The 22,719-nt window shown below is 46.8% G+C and overlaps 3 protein-coding genes and 1 non-coding gene across 4 annotated transcripts; all 4 read left to right on the top strand.

The window, feature by feature from the left end:
- The first annotated feature begins 14,563 nt into the window (after window positions 1-14,563).
- Window positions 14,564-14,636, top strand: TRNAA-AGC. Its single transcript has one exon. It is a non-coding gene; the product is annotated as a tRNA-Ala (tRNA).
- A 540-nt stretch (window positions 14,637-15,176) lies between these two features.
- On the top strand, window positions 15,177-18,193 carry LOC124653832 (RING-H2 finger protein ATL67-like). The gene is made up of 2 exons (XM_047192895.1): window positions 15,177-15,500; window positions 17,476-18,193. The coding sequence occupies exons 1-2, from the start codon at window positions 15,178-15,180 to the stop codon at window positions 17,873-17,875; spliced, it is 723 nt and encodes a 240-aa protein (XP_047048851.1). The 5' UTR covers window position 15,177; the 3' UTR covers window positions 17,876-18,193.
- Window positions 18,194-19,135: 942 nt separating this feature from the next.
- Window positions 19,136-20,098, top strand: LOC124658343 (stress-response A/B barrel domain-containing protein At5g22580-like). Its single transcript, XM_047196697.1, has 2 exons — window positions 19,136-19,412; window positions 19,616-20,098. Exons 1-2 carry the CDS (start codon window positions 19,297-19,299, stop codon window positions 19,824-19,826), a joined length of 327 nt encoding a protein of 108 aa, XP_047052653.1. The 5' UTR covers window positions 19,136-19,296; the 3' UTR covers window positions 19,827-20,098.
- Window positions 20,099-21,351: 1,253 nt separating this feature from the next.
- Window positions 21,352-22,033, top strand: LOC124651827 (stress-response A/B barrel domain-containing protein At5g22580-like). The gene is made up of 2 exons (XM_047190856.1): window positions 21,352-21,513; window positions 21,761-22,033. Exons 1-2 carry the CDS (start codon window positions 21,395-21,397, stop codon window positions 21,963-21,965), a joined length of 324 nt encoding a protein of 107 aa, XP_047046812.1. The 5' UTR covers window positions 21,352-21,394; the 3' UTR covers window positions 21,966-22,033.
- Window positions 22,034-22,719: the final 686 nt, after the last annotated feature.

Here is a 22,719-nt window from a genome sequence, read left to right as displayed (position 1 = left end):
ATATATAGCTCATGGGACAAATAGCTTAAAAACTATTGTGGTATTGAATATGTACTTATGCACTTTATCTGTTATTAAGTTGCTTGTTGTGCGATAACCATGTTCCTGGGGACGCCATCAACTACTCTTTGTTGAATATCATGTGAGTTGCTATGAATGTTCGTCTTGTCTGAAGTAAGGGAGATTTACCACTCATTTAATGGTTAGAGCATGCATAATGTTAGAGAAGAACATTGGGCCGCTAACTAAAGCCATGAATCATGGTGGAAGTTTCAGTTTTGGACATATATCCTCAATCTCATTTGAGAACAATAATTGTTGCTACATGCTTATGCATTAAAGAGGAGTCCATTATCTGTTGTCTATGTTGTCCCGGTATGGATGTCTAAGTTGAGAATAATCTAAAGCGAGAAATCCAATGCGAGCTTTCTCCTTAGACCTTTGTACAGGTGGCATAGAGGTACCCCTTTGTGACACTTGGTTAAAACATGTGTATTGTGATGATAATCCAGGTAATCCGAGCTAATTAGGACAAGGTGCGGGCACTATTAGTATACTATGCATGAGGCTTGCAACTTGTAAGATATAATTTACATAACACATATGCTTTATTACTACCGTTGACAAAATTGTTTCTTGTTTTCAAAACCAAAGCTCTAGCACAAATATAGCAATCAATGCTTCCTCTGCGAAGGCCCCTTCTTTTACTTTTATGTTGAGTCAGTTCACCTATCTCTCTCCACCTCAAGAAGCAAACACTTGTGTGAACTGTGCATTGATTCCTACATACTTGCATATTGCACTTGTTATATTACTTTACATTGACAATATCCATGAGATATACATGTTATAAGTTGAAAGCAACCGCTGAAACTTAATCTTCCTTTGTGTTGCTTCAATACCTTTACTTTGATTTATTGCTTTATGAGTTAACTCTTATGCAAGACTTATTGATGCTTGTCTTGAAAGTACTATTCATGAAAAGTCTTTGCTTTATGATTCATTTGTTTACTCATGTCATTACCATTGTTTTGATCGCTGCATTCATTACATATGCTTACAATAGTATGATCAAAGTTATGATGGCATGTCACTCCGAAATTATCTTTGTTATCGTTTACCTGCTCGGGACGAGCGAGAACTAAGCTTGGGGATGCTGATACGTCTCCGACGTATCGATAATTTCTTATGTTCCATGCCACATTATTGATGCTATCTACATGTTTTATGCATACTTTATGTCATATTTATGCATTTTCCGGCACTAACCTATTAACGAGATGCCGAAGAGCCGATTCTTTGTTTTCTGCTGTTTTTGGTTTCAGAAATCCTAGTAAGGAAATATTCTCGGAATTGGACGAAATCAACGCCCGGGGCCCGATGCGTGTAGTTGACACGTCCGTTGGGAACCCCAAGAGGAAGGTGTGATGCGCACGGCGGCAAGTTTCCTCGGTAAGAAACCAAGGTTTAATCGAACCGGTAGGAGTCAAGAAGCACGTTGAAGGTTGATGGCGGCGGGATGTAGTGCGGCGCAACACCGGAGATTCGGCGCCAACGTGGAACCTGCACAACACAACCAAAGTACTTTGCCCCAACGAAACGGTGAGGTTGTCAATCTCACCGGCTTCTTTGTAACAAAGGATTAACCGTATTGTGTGGAAGATGATTGTTTGCGGAAAACTGACAAAACAAGTATTGTAGTAGATTGTATGCGATGTAAAGAATAGGACCGGGGTCCACAGTTCACTAGAGGTGTCTCTCCCATAAGATAAATAGCATGTTGGGTGAACAAATTACAGTCGGGCAATTGACAAATAGAGAGGGCATAACAATGCACATACATGACATGATAAATATAGTGAGATTTAATTGGGCATTACGACAAAGTACATAGACCGCTAGCCAGCATGCATCTATGCCTAAAAAGTCCACCTTCAGGTTATCATCCGAACCCCTTCCAGTATTAAGTTGTAAAACAACAGACAATTGCATTAAGTATGGTGCGTAATGTAATCAATTACTACATCCTTAGACATAGCATCAATGTTTTATCCCTAGTGGCAACAGCACATCCACAACCTTAGAACTTTCTGTCACTATCCCAGATTTAATGGAGGCATGAACCCACTATCGAGCATAAATACTCCCTCTTGGAGTTAAGAGCAAAAACTTGGCCGAGCCTCTACTAATAACGGAGAGCATGCAAGATCATAAACAACACATAGGTAATAACTTGATAATTAACATAACATAGTATTCTCTATCCATCGGATCCCGACAAACACAACATATAGTATTACAGATATATGATCTTGATCATGTTAGGCAGCTCACAAGATCCAACAATGAAGCACAATGAGGAGAAGTCAACCATCTAGCTACTGCTATGGACCCATAGTCCAGGGGTGAACTACTCACTCATCACTCCGAGAGCGACCATGGCGGTGAAGAGTCCTCCGGGAGATGAATCCCCTCTCCGGCGGGGTGCCGGAGGAGATCTCCGGAATCCCCGAGATGGGATTGGCGGCGGCGGCGTCTCGGTAAGGTTTTCCGTATCGTGGCTCTCGGATGCGGGGGTTTCGCGACGGAGGCTATTTGTAGGCGGAAGGGCGAGGTAAAGAGGCGGCACGAGGGGCCCACACCATAGGTCGGCGCGGCCGGGGCACTGGCCGCGCCGCCCTGGTGTTTCGCCACCTCGTGGCCCCACTTCGACTCTCCTTCGGTCTTCTGGAAGCTTCGTGGCAAAATAGGAACCTGGGCGTTGATTTCGTCCAATTCCGAGAATATTTCTTTACTAGGATTTCTGAAACCAAAAACAGCAGAAAACAGCAACTGGCTCTTCGGCATCTCGTTAATAGGTTAGTTCCAGAAAATGCATGAATATGACATAAAGTGTGCATAAAACATGTAGATATCATCAATAATGTAGCATGGAACATAAGAAATTATCGATACGTCGGAGACGTATCAGGGCCTATTTTGCCACGAAGCTTCCAGAAGACCGAAGAGAAGACGAAGTGGGGCCATGGGGCGCCGCCACACTAGGGCGGCGCGGCCAGCATAGGGCCCGCGCGGCCCTGTTGTGTGGGGCCCTCGTGACCCCTCCGAGGCTGCCCTTCCGCCTACATATAGTCTTCGTCGCGAAACCCCCGATGCCGAGAGCCACGATACGGAAAACCTTCCGGAGACGCCGCCGCCGCCAATCCCATCTCGGGGGATTCAGGAGATCGCCTCCGACACCACTGCCGGAGAGGGGAATCATCTCCCGGAGGACTCTTCACCGCCATGGTCGCCTCCGGAGTGATGAGTGAGTAGTTCACCCTGGACTATGGGTCCATAGCGGTAGCTAGATGGTCGTTTTCTCCTTATGTGCTTCATTGTCGGATCTTGTGAGCTGCCTAACATGATCAAGATCATCTATCCGTAATGCTATATGTTGTGTTTGTTGGGATCCGATGGATAGAGAATACTATGTTATGTTGATTATCAATCTATTACCTATGTGTTGTTTATGATCTTGCATGCTCTCCGTTATTAGTAGAGGCTCCGGCCAAGTTTTTACTCTTAACTCCAAGAGGGAGTATTTATGCTCGATAGTGGGTTCATGCCTCCATTAAATGCGGGACGAGTGACGGAAAGTTCTAAGGTTGTGGATGTCTTGTTGCCACTAGGGATAAAACATTGATGCTATGTCCGAGGATGTAGTTATTGATTACATTACGCACCATACTTAATGCAATTGTCCATTGTTTGCAACTTAATACTGGAAGGGGTTCGGATGATAACTCGAAGGTGGACTTTTTAGGCATAGATGCATGCTGGATAGCGGTCTATGTACTTTGTTGTAATGCCCAATTAAATTTCACAATACTCATCATATCATGTATGTGCATGGTCATGCCCTCTCTATTTGTCAATTGCCCAACTGTAGTTTGTTCACCCAACATGCTATTTATCTTATGGGAGAGACACCTCTAGTGAACTGTGGACCCCGGTCCATTCTTTTACATCGAATACAATCTACTGCAATACTTGTTCTACTTGTTTTCGCAAACAATCATCATCCACACTATACATCTAACCCTTTGTTACGGCAAGCCGGTGAGATTGACAACCTCACTTTGTTTCGTTGGGGCAAAGTACTTTGGTTGTGTTGTGCGGGTTCCACGTTGGCGCCGGAATCCCCGGTGTTGCGCCGCACTACATCCCGCCGCCATCAACCTTCAACGTGCTTCTTGGCTCCTACTGGTTCGATAAACCTTGGTTTCTTACTGAGGGAAAACTTGCTGTTGTACGCATCACACCTTCCTCTTGGGGTTCCCAACGGACGCGTGCTGTACGCGTATCAGGCCACCCTTGTGGAGACTTTGCAAAGTCCTCATGTTGACATGGGCTAGTCGGAGATGCCATAACCAACCCTTCTCACCTTTGGCGAATATGCAAAGAGCGGAAGATGTTGTCTTTCCGGAGAAGTCAACAACATACAAACCGTTCTGTACATATCCAGCAAAAGCTACATGGAGTGTCTTGCTCCACAAGAGGACCACCATATGTTCATCAAAGAAAGTACATAGACCCATACGAGCAATTTGATGAACGGAGAGTAAATTGTAACCAAGGGTGTCGACAAGGAGGACATTCACAAGTGAGATGTCGGGTGTTACCACCACCTTGCCAAGACCCAATACCTTAGAGCACGTGTTGTCGCCATATGATACGGTAGAGTGTGAAGGCTCGAGGTCGACAACAATATTCTTGCTTCCGGTCATATGACTTGTGGCTCCACTATCAACCACCCACTTAGCGCCACCGGAAGCATAGTCCTACAAGGAATCAAGTCTTGGATTTAGGTACCCATTTTTAAATGGGTCCTAGCATGTTAGTAACAAGGGGTTTGGGAACCCAAATAGTCCAATCAACATTGCCCTCTTGAGGACCAATAAAGCGGGCACGAATATGTCCATAGTAATCAACAAAAAGAACATGAGAAGGGTTGTTAGAGCCGGCGAAACCCTTCGAGGCGGAGTTGGGTACTCCATCCCTTCTTGAGCTAGCATCGCTCTCCTCATGGTTGATCTCCATGTTCTCCTTGTTCTTCTTCTTCTTGGTCCTCTTATTCCTCTTCCTCTTTGGCTTGGTAGCCACTCCTCCTTCATTGCAAGAGCCCTCTTTGGCTCCATCTTTGGCTCCAATGGATCCTTCCAAGTACTTGATTTGAACTTGGAGTCTATCAATTTTGGCCTTCAAACGATTGACTTCATCTTCATGCTCCGGGTGAGGGTGACAAATATCAAACACTTGGACTTCCTTTGCCTTGTTCACCCGGAAGTGTTCATGAGTATACGCTTGTCACTCTCCAACTTGGCAATGTCACATTCATGGGTGCAACACGCACGGTCCTTGCTCAAAGGAAAATATTTCTTCAATGCTTGCTCTTGCATGGAATTGACCTCCATGAGTTTTGCTTCGCTCCTCTTCAAGGCGACTATTTCTTCCTCGTGATCGCAACAAGTGACCTTCTCTTTGCTCATGCGGAGGCATTCCACCAAATACTCTTCTTGCATGCTACTCAAACTCAATAGCTTGGCCTTGGTGGTCTCAAGAGTGGCAATTTCTTCTTCATGATTGCAACATGAGGTCTTCTCCTTGCACAAGCGGTAATACTCATCCAAGGCTTCTTCTTGAAGAGCATTGACCTCCAAGAGAAGAGCATTGTGCTTCCTCAAGGAAGCAACTTGATCAACAAGCTCGTCATGGCAAGAGTTGGGGTCTTCCTCATCTTTTTCCTTGTTGGCTTCCTCGAGAGTGAGCATCTTCTTCTTGAGCTCACCCATCAAACCAAGAGCATGGTCTCGGTCCTTGGTGAGTTGGGAGATAATAGCCTTGTTGGAGTCTTCAAGGATGATGACACTAGCTTCAAGAGACATGCGCAAATGTTGTTCTTCTTCAAGCGCTTGATTGAGAGAGGCAATCTCATTTGCCGCCTCCCTTTCAAGCCTCTCCTTCTCCTCTATAAGATCTTGTGCCGCACCAAGTTGGGCCAAGAGAGCCCCAACATGAGTTTTGGTATCCCCTTGCATGTTAGTGAGAAAAGAATCCAAACCCATAACCTCACGCTTAATGGTGAGACTAGTGGCATCATCAATATATAAGGCATTAGTCGAAGATGAGAGTTTGGAAGGGGGTTCTACCTCCGAGGATACCTTTGCCATAAGGCAATGAGCGTTGTGGGTGATGAAGTTCTCATTAGGAGAGTCGAAGAGGGAGATAGAGGGAGTGGTAATGGCGATGGCGGCCACTCCCTCTCCTTCCTTGTTGGAGCTCTTGTCCTCATGTTCTTCATCCTCATCGGAGGAGTACTCTTCTCGAATGATGAAGGCTCTAGGCTTCTTGGTGAAGGGGACCTTGTCGTCATCGGGCTTGGGGGAGAACTTGGAGAATCCTTTGGAAAGAGACTTGAACTTTTCTTTGCGGACAAGCCTTCCACCATTATCTTCTCTTCTCTCAAACATACAATCCGCAACAAAATGATTCTTGTCGCCGCAATTGTAGCATGTTCTTCCCCTTTGCCCCTCCCTTGGGCTCTTGGAGAAGCTTCTTGGAGAATCACGTGATCTTCTTGGTCTTGTGCTTCGGGATTTGTTTCCCTCCCAAAATTTCTTGGCGGCGAGAGCCATGTGCTCATGATAGTTGGTCTTGAGATCATAAGGTCCCCACTCAATGGGATCCTCATCGCTTTCACTAGCCTCATGTACCTTCATATTCAATGCAAGGTTGGGCTTGCGGGTGTTGTGGGCGCGAGCAACAAGATCCTCCGCGTTCTTCTTGGAGATGTCCAAAGCGATGACTTCGCTAAGAACTTCATCGGATGTCATAGCACGGAAGGAGGCATTTTGGCGGATTGCCGTCAACTTTACTTCCTCATAAGGGAGGAGAGCGTTGTAGAACTTGCGCTTGATCCAATGATCATCCACAAACGTTGCTCCAAGATCTTGCATTTGTACGGCGAGAGCGATGAGGCGCCGATACATTTCTTCGGGGGTCTCTCCTTCAGTCATGACGAAGTTGTCGGCCATGTTGTTCACTTCATCAAAACGAGAGCTTTAGATGCTCTCATTTCCGAGGAAGAGCTTGTCGAGTTTATCCCATGCTTCCTTGGCGGTCTTGAGCGAGCGGATATGAGTGTGGTCCTTGGGCGTGACGGCCATGTGAATCATGTTGATGGCGGTGGCGTTGAGTTGGTCATCCACCACTTCTCTTCTTGTCAAGCTCTTTGGGTCTCTTGGTGAGTAGCCCTCCTCGATAATGCGCCAAAGCTCGGTAGATGCGCTGCGCACATGAGAACGCATTAAGAATTCCCAATTTTCAAAGCTATTTGATTCAAGTAACGGTGGTGAACCATGCGACAAGATATGTGGCATAGGTATTGGAACGTTTATGGTGTAATCACTTGGTGGTGGCACCTCATGATTACCCCCTAGACGTTCCGCAACCGGTGTCTCATCCTTCCCCTTTGTTGAAGTGTCGGTCTCCCCAAGCCCTTCCTTTTGTGGATCTTTTGTCGATTGCGCGACAAAATCAACAAGAGGAAATGGGTTAGCTTTTGGTGGGGGATCCTCGGCACTTGCCTTAGGATCTACGATAGGGGTTGGTTTTTGAGCAACCAACTCCATCATCATCGCCTTCATTTGGTTAACGATGGATGACTCCAATTTCTTGAGGTCATCCAACGTAGCCGTTGTGCTATCGATGGGAGATGATGAAGCGGGTGGCACAAGGGAAGGTGACCCATTCCCAGCCGCCTCTTGTTCCGCCATTTCTTAGGCGGTAAAGCCCGAGCAAGAAACCTTGCTCTGATACCAATTGAATGGATCGCAGCGAACAAAAGGGGGGGGTGAATGGTTGCTACGTCAAGTTTTAGTCTTTTTCGATTTTAGCGGTGCGGAAGGTAAAGATAATTGCTTTAGTGATGTCGGTGTTCCTACAATGATCCTAGACAAGTGCAACAAGCAAAGGAACAAGCAAGATAGTAAGAGTAAGGAGCGGGACAACCGGATGGCGCGGAGACGAGGCGAGGTTTGTTTCCCGCAGTTCCTCTCACAAAAGAGAGTACATCTGCGTTGAGAAGGTGCTAGCCTCACACAAGAGACTAGGCGGCCACACCACGAAGGAAGGCCTCACCTTCTTCCTCAATAGAGCTCCACAAAGGGGCTCTCCCTTCTCCACTAAGACACCGGTCGAGGCGGTGATTCCTTCACAAGGTTGGGGCGAGCTCCACACCACAAGGAGGCTCCCAACAACCTATGGGGCTAGCACAACACCAAGCTAGCCTCCATAGGTGTACTTCCTCCAAGATCCCACCATAGGAACCCTAACACCAAGATCCACTAAGGAGTAGCAAGTATTGGTGAAATCTCTCTTGGTAGAACTATAGATCGGGGTCTCCTCCACCACTCCTCAAAATTTGGGCAAGATTGGTTGGATGGTTGGGGAAATCCTCAAGGTTTAAGCTCAGCAACAATGGAGGAGAGAGAGAGAGGAGAGATAAAAATGAGTTGGGGAAGAAGGGCCCCTTAAATAGGCTCCTCCAAATCCAACCGTTATGTCCAGTTTTTGCCTAAGCGGTAGTACCGCTTTGGGTAAGCGGTACTACCGCTCTGAGGTCGAAATCCCACAGATCTTATCCACGTGGACATAGAGCGGTACTACCGCTCGCGGTACCGCTCGAGGTACCGCAATAGGGTCCAAACCTTACTGGACTCAAAGCGGTACCAAAGCGGTACTGCCGTAACTAGTTACGGTACCTGGGCGGTATCATGGGCGGTACTACCGCTCACAAGCGGTGCTCCGCTCCAGGTACCGCAGAGGTACCGTAACTCGTACTGTGGGTCAAATCCAGCGCAGAACTTCAGAGCGGTACCATGGGCGGTACTAGTAGGGGTAGCGGTACTACCGCTACTAGTACCGGTAGTACCGGTCTGAAAAAAACTGGTTTTCTCTCCTTTTTCTCTCCAGCCATGTCACCTCGTGATACACACACAAAACCAGAAAACCTATAAGCTACGCTTCAGTCCTCCGATCTTGACGTGTCCAGCGAGGTCACCGTGCACTTGCAAATCTAACAATGATACTCAAAGCACACGGTGAGATTACTCAAGTGTTGTCATCAAACACACAAAACCCGGGGTTTAGACTTTGCTCTTTCACAGAGGGTCTTTTTGGACGGCTTCAGCTGCATCCAGACCACAGGACCTGGACACGCCCGCGGCCGCGCCAGCAGCCTCCACACCATGTTGCGGCCTCGGCGCCATATCGACACTCACCTCATCAGAAGACGACGAGGAAAGCCCCAGCCTCGACACATGGTCGTTGCCCCCACGGGCCGCGGAGGAGGCCGACTCCGGGCTAGGGGCACGCTTCCACCAACGCTGGGAGAAGCTGGGTGGCGAAGATGACGAGGACGCCCTCTGAGAATGGGGAGGTGGAAGGGGCCGCCGGAGCCGGGATGGCGGCCAACGAGGAGGGCGCTCACCTACGCTCCTAGGGTTAGTCCCAACAATAAAATTGTCTAGTGTGAGATAAAGAACCTGAAAAGGAATTTTCAACTATTCCCTTCAGTCCGGGGCTCTGGGCTCCATCCTCAATTTCCCAAATTCGAAAACAAATCCAAATGCTTTTCACCCAGCGTCCCAGGCTCCCAGCCGATCCCCGCCCGTCCGGGCCACCCCGCCGCCACCGCGCGACCCCGTCGCCGGCGTCCCCTCCGCCAGCCAGCTGTTTCCCAGCGCGTGGCCGTTCCCCTGGATTGGGGCGCTGGATCGAGGTGGCACGGCCGCCCATCCAGCACCAGCGCTGCTGGTTGAGACGGTGGCTCCAGTGGTAATCCAATGGATCCAAGCGACGCACGGCTGATTGGAAGCGGATCGGGCTGGAGTCGAAGTCGAGGATGCGGTGACCGGTGAGGCTTCTCTGGCCCGCCACTGCCTCGGCGCTCGGCCGCTGGCACCGCCACAACCGCTTCTGCTCGGGTCGCTGGCCGGGAAGAGGCGTACCCGACGAGATCTAGGACCGGCACGACGCCGCACGGCAGTTGGAGCACAGCCTCCTCGGGCTCCATCAGTTGTCCCTCGACATGGCTGTCGCATCTGAAGAGCCTCCTGGAGCCCCAGCCGTTCCTCTTGGCTGTGGTCACCAAGAGTGCCGTCGTGAAGTAGTTCAAGGAGAAGAGCCGGGATGGGGGAACGTGTTCGGCAGAGGGACATGGCGTTCCCGCTCGCTGGCAAGACTAAGGGCGGCCAGCTCGTCGTCAAGATCGTGTTCAAGATCACGGAGGACGGCGGCACATCTTGCCAGAGGAGAATGTACAGTATATTGCTTTTATCAAAAAATGAAAAACAAAGAATGAATCAAATTCCAGTTCTAGCGATTACAGAGCACACTTCTCAATTAGGTCAGTTGCTTCCGGTGTCTGAAGCCAAGAAATCAGGATCCTCACTCCTGCTACTCTTCTTCTGATCCTTCCGCGGCTTCCTCTTGCCCCTGCAGGTTATCAACATTTACATTTTGTTCCCGGAATTGCTCTGCACACGACATTTCCTGTACGAATCCCATACGACTGTATCATCCAGTGATCCTTGTTGATGCAGCTATTTAATCCAAGGGTTATGTGCCACGGTCGGACAAAAATCGGACGAATTTCGTCGTACATGTAGCAGTGCTCGTTTGTTCCCGCTGCCGCTCCGCGCTCCAGGTCCAGTAGCTGTTCGATCCGGCGACGCACGTATGCATTCACCGCAGGGCATCTTCCGACGTGGATCGACTTTGTTCCGGTCAGATGGTCACGAAACCTGGTGAGACCCATCTTGGAGAAGGACACGCTAGGCAGCGGCAGTCATTGCCATTCTTCTCCAGCTCCCACAATATGCTCCTTGTCCTTGAGGCACCCCCTGCAAACGCCCCAACTTGTCGCCAATACTGACAACCCCCCAGAGCATCTCCAGCCACGTCCCTAAAACGTTCCCCAAAAATGTCGGACAAAAATCGTTCCTAGCCGCGCGCCCCAAAGGTCCTTTGTCCGACGCAGCCCAATACGGTGTCCGGCGGCCCGAGCCCGTCCCCACTACACAGGGGACGCTCCGGGCACACCGGACACAACGAAATGAGATGCAAGGAGGCGCGAGCCCGACGTGTCAGCGGCTCGGACGCTCAACCGTCGGCTACGCAGCGACGGTGCAGTTGCCGGGAAGGGAAACCGTCGCATTGGCAACCGCGTCGATCGACGCGCGAACCGCCGGAATGGAGCGCGAAATCCGCGGAAAAGCAACCACCGCTCTCTTCGACTTCTGCGCTGCTGTTTATCCGCAGTCAATAAGACACCTACGTAGGCGCTTTTGGATCTACAACCGGCCATCATTCATCCAAACCTCTCACGATGAGCGACCTCTCTCAGCTTCCATCAGACACCGACAGCGAGGGCAAGCGTCCGGGATGGTGCCATTGGTGGGACAGAGTCGCGACGCTTAGCAGCGACGATGATTCCCCGCCTTCGCTGGACAGCGCGGAGGAATGGGAGGCCATGGAGGAGCAGGCGGAGGAGGAAGGGTCTGAGGAGGCGACGTCGGTAGTGGCCCGGGCGAAGGCGGAGGCGAAGGCAAAAGCGGAGGCCAAGGCGCAACCGGTGAGCACCAACGACGATGAGGAGGACACAAGTTCATCCGATGCGTCGACCGACACCGTCTCTTCGAAAGAGGTGACGAGCAGGAAGCGCCACCGTGAGGACGATGAGGCGGGGCCATCAAAGAAGAAATAGTAGTTTAAAAAATTTATATGTAATTTTTTTATGTTTTTTCAAAGTTTTTATATGTAATTTGTTTATGTTGCACCGCTTTGAATATTAGTATAGCAATACTAGTACAAAGTTTTCTTCTATCTATAAAAATAAAAATACAGTGTTTTAAAATTTTGGGGCGCGTTTGAGGGACGCGGCTGTGGAGCGACGTCCCCCAAGCGCGGTACGAAGGAAACAAACCCCCCAAACGATAAATCCGACACGCCCTTTTGGGGACGCGGCTAGAGATGCTTTTACCTGTAGTCGGGGAAATAGAGCAGCATGTAATCTGGAACAATTTGGCGTGTAGCCGCCCTCCCTTACTCAGCATCACCTCTACATCACAAAGAAGGAGAGTATGGTTGGATATCAGGGGTGAACAACAATGCAGAAGATTAAAACAGTGCAATTCACAAATGTATATCTATATTTATCTACTAGAGATATCTATTAGAGTATTTGATAGACACATTCAACATAGAACACTGTATTATATTATTAATATGCATATAAAGATAGTTAAATAGACCCAAACGCACACAGAGACATTATATAATATGAAGGTTCCACATATTATATTTAGATTAATGTTATGTTTTTGAGAGACATATAACGGAAGGTTTACAAAAATGTCTCAAAAATAGCAATTTTTTATTATCCACGTAGAACTAATTCAACAAGCGACATTAAGGATAAACATTTGAATTGTATAACCATATTAAGAAATAATAATTATGACAACAAGTAGTTGAAATTAGTGGATGATCCATAAAAGTAAAAGTATTTAGTATAAGGAAGTTAACATTTCTTAAGTAGATAAAACTAAACTACTTATTAACATGAATGCAATAATTTGCAGTGTTCTAGATATAGATAAATGCACAATGCATACATTAGTATTCCACAATTACACAATAATGGCTTTTCAAAAATTACGTACATTAATACTAGAGGAAAGAGACTACGATGTCTATAATCCTACTTACGCTGGGTTATTTGCTGACCCCGCCTCCGAAGGTGGGGATGAGGGAGGAGAGAGAAGACTGGGTTGTGTCAGTTTTTCTCTTTTTCTTCTAGATTTGTTTTTTTAATGAAATATGTTGAGAACCGTAAATCCAAATTGCGAACCGTTTTCATTTTTGAGATCCTCGCGTCGAGAAAACTAGATCCCATGTTGATAGGTTTGGAGATACTTTTTTTTCGTACTTCCAATAATATTATGATTGTACCTGTGGTGTGTAGCTAACTGTACTCGTGTTTCAACTGATAAGTACTTCTGTTTTTAGTGTATTTTGTGCAATTTTTTTCTTTACTCGCTAACTATACTCACCCGTGTGCGGGATTGTACATGTACTTACGCGCGACTGTACATGCTCGTGTGCGTCACTGCACTTCTATACATGTACTTGCTCGTGTTCACGACTGTACCTGCTTGTATGCACGTTTGTACCTGCTCGTCTGAGTGACTGTACTTGTACTCGCTCGTGTGTTGTGCGTGACTGTACCTGCTCGTGTGCACGACTGTACCTGTACTCGCATATGTGTTCAACTGTACTCGTGTGTTGTGCGTGACTGTACCTGCTTGTGTGCACGACTCTACCTCCTCGTGTGCGCGACTATACTTGTACTCACCTATGCGTGCAACTGTATTCGCGTCGTGTACCTAATATTGCTTTGTACTTGATTTTGCAAGAGATAGCTGGCTGCATGCACGACATACGCGTCAGCTTTTCGTACGTTTCGCGGGACGCAACTTTCCCTTCGCGGAGGTTGGTCTTTTTCTAGTGGTGCCCCCAATAGGTTGACGGGGGTGCAGTATGCCGACCTGGTCGGCACGGACCAGGTGCCGCACACCCCCCGGTGGATAGTTTGGGCCGCCCCAACATTTTGTTTCGCTTTTTCTTTATTTTTTTTCTTTTTTTCCTTTTATTTTTTACGTTTTTTGAAAGCTAAAATGTTTTTAAATTCGAAGTTTCAAAATTTGGAAAACATTATTTTTGAAAATTTAATAATTTTTATGTATGAAATTTTTTCGAATTTGAGCATCTTTAAAACTCGAACAATTTTCAAATTTGAACAATTTTTATATTTTGACCAATTTTTGAATTTAAAAAATTTCATACTTGAACAATTTTTGGGTTTGAACAATTTTTTATTTGAACAATATTTTTAAAAACTATACTTTTTAATCTGAACATTTTTCAAAAATATCTATTTTTTAAAAATTTATTTCAATTTTTAATTTTAAGATGAACATTTTTAATTTAAACAAATTTTAAATTAAATATTTTTTTGATATGAATAAATTTTAAAATAAACATTTTTTAATTTGAACATATTTAAAATATTTCTATTTTCGAATCTGAAATACGAAAGTAACAAAAAAGAAACGGAAAAAAGAACAAAAGAAAAAGAAAACAAAAAACAAAAACAGGAAAAACAAAACAAAAAAGGAGAAACAAAAAAGAAGTAAAAAACGAAAAAAGAGGAAGCCCGCACCTAACTGGGCCGGCCCGTATCACGCACGGGGTGTGCGGCGCGCGGTACGCACCGACCTGGTCGGTGTATAGGGTTTACCTAGGTTGACTACCCCGTAGATATTAAGGCATTGGCCCATCTGATCTGATCTTGGAAGAAGAGGAATCTTCGACATTTGCCTCCTGGATTGGGCTTGGGCTGGGCAAGTGAGTATCACAGTGAAGATATATAGAGCTAACACCTATTTTAAAACACCCAGGGGATGTAGCTCAGATGGTAGAGCGCTCGCTTAGCATGCGAGAGGCACGGGGATCGATACCCCGCATCTCCATCGTTTCTGTCTTTTTGTCCCATAATACTTTGTCTTTCTCCCCATCCCTCTCAACTTTTGCTTTTTGCTCGCTGACCCGCTGCGTGGCCTGAAACCTCACGCCTCCTCTCTCTTCCCTATCCTGCATATTCACGGTATCTTTCCCTCTTGGCCCGTCGCTTGCGAATCCATCCACCAATCGTACTATCCATCTGCTGCTGCCGCTGCCGTAGTGGTAGTGCGCCTTCAAGGCCACCGATCGGCGAGCGGCGGGCGGCGGTTGCCGTCCAGTTTCCACCACCACCACCGCATCCCATTCCGCTTCCGGATAGGTAGATAGATACTGTAGATAAAAATCAATCCACACGCGACACGCAAATGCGAGCGCAACGCGACCCCAACCCAACGGCGTGAGTGCGCAGCACACGCAGATCCCATTTAACTCTCAACTCTCTCCTCGCACCGCCCCACACACAGACAGTCCTAGCGGTGGGAGGAGGCGGCCGCGCTCCAGTCCACTCGCACTCCCACCACCACCCCCGCTCGCCGCCGGCCGCGCGAGATGGCCTCGGGGGTGTCGACCAGCATGGTGCTCACGCTGCTCGGCTTCTGCGTCAGCGTCCTCTTCATCGTCTTCGTCTGCACCAGGCTCGTCTGCGCGCTCGTGCGCCGCCGCCGCCGCCGCCGCCGCGCCTCGCCCATGCCCGCCGGCTTCCCGCCCCTCGCCGCCAACTACTTCTTCGCCGTCCAGGTCGACCGCCTCGGGGCGGCCGGGCCCGCCGCGGGGGGGCTCGACCCCGCCGCCGTCGCCGCCTTCCCCACCCGCGCCTTCTCCGCCGCATGCGGCTCCCCCACCTCCTCCAACGCCTCCGACGCCGCCCCACAGTAAGCGCTCCTCCTCGATCCGCCCCCTCCTCCTCCTCCCGCCATCGATCGCGAATTCGTTGCCGCAGGCATGCCGATCGGAGATTCACACAACCCGGTCCTTGCGTCGCGTGCAGTCCAAACTTCGAATCACCGTGTAGCGCAAACTAGCGTGCGGTCGTCGACCTGACGATTCCATTTAGGACTTGCTTTTTCCCGTAGATTTAGTTAGTATATACCCATCGTATTCAGTGGATTACGCTTTCAGTGGGACTGTGGGGCTCGATCGCGCGGGTTCTAACTAACTAATTAGGTCACTTGGTTGGGGCAACCCTACGCCTACAAGCCTCTAGTTGCGAGGGAGCACTCAGATCAGTGGCGCCAGCCAGAGGCCAGAGGGAGCTCCCTTCCATTATTATTATTGTATAAGGCAAAGATTACAAGTTAAGTGCCTTAGGAGGTGTCATTGTCACTAATATCTAGCCAGGATACCTTGGACAGTAGTGCTCCGAGAATCGGATACTCATTCTCATACACGAGAAATTCACTTTGTCCACTGTTCTAGGTATAATTCTGGGGCCAGGACTGCGAAAATTCTTTTTGTCAAGTGTTCTAGGTATAATTCTAGGCTAATGACGTAGTTTAGAATAAGCTTTTCAATGAATATCTTAGGTTTGCCCCACGTCATGCGCTGAAATGAGTTCTGATCTTGCACTCATTTAAGGATTTTTAATAGCTATCATTTTAAAGGGAGAGAAACTAACTGAGCTTTACTCATATTGCCTAGAAGGTTAGTATCGTAGGCCTTTGCCCAGCATTTCACGCACTATCCTTGGCAAGTGCGTTCTTGCTTTTGATCAGTTCTCAGTGTGGGCATTTGATTATTTCAATGGTGTAACCACAAGATGAGTGTTACTGAATAATCTTCAAGTAGCAGTTCCACACTGGGAGATTCATCCTTGTTAGTACTAGTGTAGCTGTCCTTGATGGTGTTTATAGATTCTTTTGAGTACCAAAGAAAATGCCCTTGAGGATGCAGGTGCCTAAGATAATTGTGACCCTTTTAGTACCAAAATATTTATTACTGTGCTTAGCTGGAGATTGACTATTGAACCATGGTCCCTGAGCTTTCATTATCGTTGAACATCTGGCTAGAATGCAGATATTGAACTGCTCCTCAATAAGATCACATCTGACTGGAATACAGATATTGAACTGCTCCTCAATAAGATTACATCTGACTGGAATACAAATATTGAACTGCTCCTGAATAAAATCACATCTGACTGGAATACAGATATTGAACTGCTCCTCAATAAGATTACATCTGACTGGAATACAAATATTGAACTGCTCCTGAATAAAATCACATATGACTGGAATAAAGTTATTGAACTGCTCCTCAATAAGATCACATCTGACTGGGATACAGATATTGAACTCCTCCTGAATAAGATCGTAATGAGGAGTAATTGGGCGCTGCATTTAAGTAGATTGACTAATCAAGTGTGCTAATGCGAGGGAAGCAAGGACTGGTTTGGTGGTGTGATGTAATTGACTGCTACTACCTCTGATCGGAATTAATTCCGAATAGATGTAGTAGTTGAACAAATCCTTGGCTAGATGTATTGCATTTATTGAATTTTGCTTGCACTTTGTGTTTAGTATCATGAAACATGACTTCACAATTAGACATCCTAGAAACAAACATTCTGTCCATGTTCCCAGCTAAGCACCTATTTTTAGCTACACATTGCAAATACATCAATTTTAAGGCCTGTACGTTGAACTCTAGTGCTTTGCTGTTGTATTTTCCTATATGCAACCAAGTTCGATTGATACTCTTTGTGGAAGAAAAAACAGTTTTTCATTCTGAGGCGTAGTGCTGTAGCTTACATATGCATGCGACTAATCTGATATGTTCTTGATTTCTGATCTGTTTTGTGTTGGTTACGCCAAAACCTAGACTCTGAACTGCTCTTGTCTTCGTTGGCAGGTGTGTCGTCTGCCTTGCAGAATATGAAGATAAAGATGTGCTCCTCACACTCCCTTACTGTGGCCACAATTTTCATATGGCATGCATAGATGCTTGGCTAAAGCAGCACTCAACATGCCCAGTCTGCAGAATTTCACTGTCTGACTATCCTGATAGCAAGCACACGGTGCCCCCTTTACCAAGTGCAGTGATGATACCTCCTTATTCGCCTGAAGCATCAATAAGTGATCCATGCCACTGCCTGTTTGTCGGCACGGGGCATTCGCCAAGGCCATCAGAGGTTCTTCGAAACGAACCCGACCAGGCGAATCAGACAGTGCCTGGTCCATCCCTGGACGGGCCAAACAACTTGACACTGTCTGAGGTTACCACTCCTGGGGAAATAACAACCAAACAGTAAAATAGCACATGGAGAGTCCCTATATTCTCAAGAGGTCGTGATCAGCCCAGCTAAGACCCTCCAAGCAGCTGCTTGGAGCTTATGTGCAGCCTGATGCACCGTACGGGTAACAGCCTGTAAACTTAGAAACATCCGCGCATGTGGATGGATGGATGTCTGTCTGTTATAGGTTAGTTTTCGCGGGGTTCGATGTAAATATGAGAAATCGTATGGGTTTCTTGTTGAAAGCCACATTTATTTGATAATCATACTCAAAACAGGCCATTGTATCCAATAGCTTATCCCATCTATGGTAGCCCACTGAGAATTTTTGTACTAGCATATCATGTCATCTGCCAGAAGTACCTGTTGCACTCATGCATCCATGTGAGAATTCTTCAGTAACAGCGGTATGTTGAGTCAGGGTCAGTTTTTTGAAGTCACCGGGGCAAGTGACCCAGTCGGCCAGTCTAAGGTTAACTGATCAAGGATGATCAGATCTACACTCTTAGAACCGGAATTAGTACAATGCTGCATAATTGAGATCCAAAATTCAAGATCACAAGATCTAAGTCCAGAATGATGATGCTTCTTGGGAGCGCACATCCCTGTGGGACCCACATGCCGATGCCGGTCGAGTTCAGGTCCCTCATGGCCCGTGCTAGATCTAACAGTGTGCTGAAGACCAGCAGAGTGGCATGGTTTGCAAGTGAAGTGCCAGGAAAAAAACTATTTACAGTTAATGATTACTATGCTTGGAATAATTCAATTCAATCAAGTGTACTGCCAAGCAAAAAAAAAAGCGAAAAGTGTCTTTGACTCTTGAGCACCAGTGCTCCTGCTGTTTAAAAAAAATAGAAAACCATACATATTTATTTCAAAAAAATCTACAAATAAATCTGAACATAGTAAATGGCGTAGCCTACAATCCTGTAAAATTTTAATATGAAATTCTTTATATTTTAGGCTACACAAAAAGACAAAATCTTTTGAGATTTAGAGATTTAAAATATGCATACCCAGATCCACATTTTTGTCATTTTTGTGTTGCCCAGAATGTTTTGTATTTGAAATTGAAATTTTGCACATTTATGGAATAATTCATTGGTTACACCATGATTTTTTTTCTAATTTTTTTGGAACACATAAGTGTGATTTTTTATTTTTTTAAATGGCAGGAGCACTGGTGCCCAGGAGCCAAAAATCTCTATCCAAAAAAAAAGTCATTTTTTGTCGGAAGAAAAAATGCCTATTTTTTTTTGCGGGTAAAAAAAATGCCTATTTGCAGTGGGTGACGGTGGTGGTGGCCCTCACCGGAGTAGATCAAAGCTCTCACCACCGTCCTTAAAATGTCAGCACCGTGGCTTGATAATTCGCATCCTCTGCAAAGCGACTGGAGGAGAAACCATAGCTTAGCTTTGCAACTTCTGTAGGGTTCAACCATGGAGTTCAAGCACCTGTGCCTGGTGAGGTTCAAGGACGGCGTGGTGGTGGATGACATCATTCAGGAGCTCAGCAAGCTCGCCGCAGAGCTGGACATGATCAAGTTCTTCGGGTGGTACGCATCTCGTTAACTCTGCGTTTGCTTTGTGCTGGAAAATGAAGATGCCAACTTTTATCTGCTACACTTCTTCTGAAGAACCTTAAAACTAATGACCAAAAGTATGAAATAACTTTAGAGTTCAAGCCAGCAAATACAGACTAGGAACCATCATCATCTTATCCACCAATGGTTCTTCAGATTTGTTCTATCGCTCGCAGGGGAAAAGACGTTCTGAACCAGGACGCGCTGACACAGGGCTTCACCCACGTCTTCTCCTTGTGCTTCGACAGCGCCGAGGACCTGGCGGCGTACATGGGCCACGAGAAGCACGGCGCGTTCGCCGCCACATTCATGGCCGCGCTCGACAAGGTCATCGTCATGGACTTTCCCTTCGTCGTTGCCAAGCCGGCGCCACAGCCCGAGGCTTGATTCACCCCCACCATCTGTTAGCGATAAGCATTTGCGATTGCCAACCACTGTAAGGTGCCTTTTCAGGTAATAGCCACCATCTATCTGCAGCTGTGATGTACTGCACCGGTGTACCTAAGCCTCCTATTTTTCCTTTCTTCCTCTGCTTCTTGGTGTTGCCTCTAAAGCCTGGGGTGCACCCCAATGCCGTGCATTCCGTTCAAAGCTTGTTTAGTTATCGCCCTTGAATAAGTATACTTTTCGGTGTTCATTACGAATTGATGGATGTCTGTAATGGCTCATCACCCGTGCTTACTGTTATTGCTTGAACATCTAAAACGCTGGCGGGAGCAGGTTTGTCATGAATTTACTAGTTAAGTATTTAAGTCTCGTGCAAATTTCACGCGCTCGAAGTACAGCACGGAGTTTGGTGCTACATTTTTGTACCACAGTGAGATATCAGTGCTTCCATGTGAAGGCATTTACATTGGCAGTTCAATTGGTGCCCCCTGGGGTGATTGGGCGGTGCTATCTTTCTTGCTTCTCCGTTTTGTGGTTTCCGGATGTTGGATCGATATCTTTCTACTTGGCCTTCATTATTTTCCGAGAACGAAGCTTACCGAACTTAAACCACGACACATTATATTATGGATAGGAGGGAGTAGTTGTTTCCTAGAGGAAAAAGATGACTGTAAACAGAATTTGCTTACAAAAATAAAATGAAAGTTGAACACGCGCCAAAGAGTGTATTGGAAGATCACCAAAACGACGAAAGATGCACGGGCCTGTGGACGTTCTTAGTAAGATTGGACGGTTTAGACAAAGGGGAAAAGTAATGCTCTCGTTTCGGAGTGAAACAAAGGGTGAGTGAGAAGCTGAAAAACTGAAGTTGTCTCGCTCATCCGTCCACGCCAGGATTCATATGCCATAGCATCAGGGCCTGGCGCCATCACCGCGTGGCACACGTGATCAGCGATCTCCATCAAGATTACGTGTCATGTTCTGTCCGCATCTGCTTGGAATCAATGCCTAATTCCTCGTCAGGTCACCTTTGGGCTTTGGTGAGTGACCCTATTGGTCCGATGAGCCTGAAATCCTGAATGTCTGATAAGATGAACGGAACCCGTATAATGCAAACCAACTCTGATCCAAGATTCAAGATCACGAAGATCATCGAACTCCAGAATGTTGACATGTCCTCTGAAAGCAGATCGTCAGTGTGGGGCCCGTGTACCGATGCGGATGTCGTCGGATCGGGCACAGACATGGTTCAGACTTCAGACTCATGCTAGATCTAATCAGTGTGCTCGATGCAGCAGCAGCATGGTTGGTCTTCACCGCTTGTGCTGGAATGATTCGGGCAAGGGCAAGTGTGCTGCTAAAGAAAAAAGAAAAAAAGGCCTATCCAGCTTCTGAGCGAGTGATTCGTGTCGTTGGTGGTGGCCCTCACTGGAGCAGAGCAGATCAAAACTCCTCTCCTCCCTATGATTCCTTTAAAACGGCGAGCACCGTGGTGTTGATGATCACATTCTCTGCAAAGCCACCGGGCAGAGTGGGAGAGAGGAAGGTAGTGGAGCTGTCTTTCGGCCATGGGCGAGTTCAAGCACCTGTGCGCGGCCAGGTTCAAGGAGGGCGTCGTAGTGGACGATATCATTCAGGAGCTCACCAAGCTCGCCGCCGAGCTCGACACCGTCAAATTCTTCGGCTGGTAAGCATACATACATGCGATCCTGGTCTTTACATTCCTTACTTTCTGCTGTAAAAAGGTAGCATCACCGGCCAGATTCCATCTTTCCGAGTAAATTCGAAGCATACATTAACCAGTGACTGAAAACATATATAGGCCGGCATACAGCAAGAGATCAAGATTGCTTCTCATTGTTCGTTCGTCAATAGTTCTTTAACTTTGTTTTAGAACTTGATGACACAGATACCGTTGTTCTTGGCTCTTGCAGGGGAAAGAACGTGCTGGACCAGGAGGCGCTCACGCGGGGCTTCACCCACGTCTTCGTGCTGACCTTCGCCACCGCCGAGGACCTGGCGGCGTGCTTGGGCCACAGGAAGCACTGCGCTTTCGGGGCTACGTTCATGGCCGCGCTCGACGATGTCGTCGTCATGGACTTCCCCCTGGTCTTCGTCAAGCCGGCGCCTCCTGCCTGATCCGCCTCTAGTACCAACAATATCACAAGAATAGATGGGCGGACCGGCGGACTACACATTGTGTGGTGCTTTCTCGGATACTCCAATAAACAACATCTTTTTTTAGAAGATGAGTAGCCCCAAACGGGCTCCCAGTTTCAAATAAAAAACTGGAGTGTCAGATTATTACATAGTTTTTATGTCCCATAACACCAGGGCCGGCTCTAACATTTCAAAGGCCCCGGGGTGAACACTATCAATAGGCCCAAGATATTAAAAAAAAGCGATTGCATAAATACCGCAGTAGCATCATATATCTGATAAATTTTCTTATTTTTGTTTAAAACTAAGTATCGTAGAAGCTACAACGCATAGAAAAGGAGACATAGCATGCGAACAAACCTCCAAGCCTTCGGTAATCATGAGAAGCGAGACTTCCGTGCTTTTGTTGACGCCAATGACAATGTCGAGATAAAACTATCCAGCATATTTCTCTTAATGCAGCACATGGCCAAACCATTTAGTCTTTCTTGTGACATAGTTGAGCTCAAATAATTTTTCAGCAGTTTTAATTTTCTTCCAATATATTCTCAGTCTCATCAGGCTGTTCTTCACCATTGGTGATATATTGTTGCTCAGAATTGTGATTAGTGTCATTCCTCAAAACAAATTTATTCATTGCCCCCTTATGAGATTCAATCAACTTGTCTACTCTTTTCTTGTTGTATCTTTTTTGACAACCAGAGAGATGCTTCTTATTCAACATGATTGATGA

The sequence above is a fragment of the Lolium rigidum genome, chromosome 5, assembly GCF_022539505.1.
Source record: "Lolium rigidum isolate FL_2022 chromosome 5, APGP_CSIRO_Lrig_0.1, whole genome shotgun sequence".
Taxonomy (NCBI): domain Eukaryota; kingdom Viridiplantae; phylum Streptophyta; class Magnoliopsida; order Poales; family Poaceae; genus Lolium; species Lolium rigidum.
The sequence above is the reverse complement of the archived record's forward strand: the minus strand, read 5'-3'. Positions and strand labels throughout refer to the sequence as shown.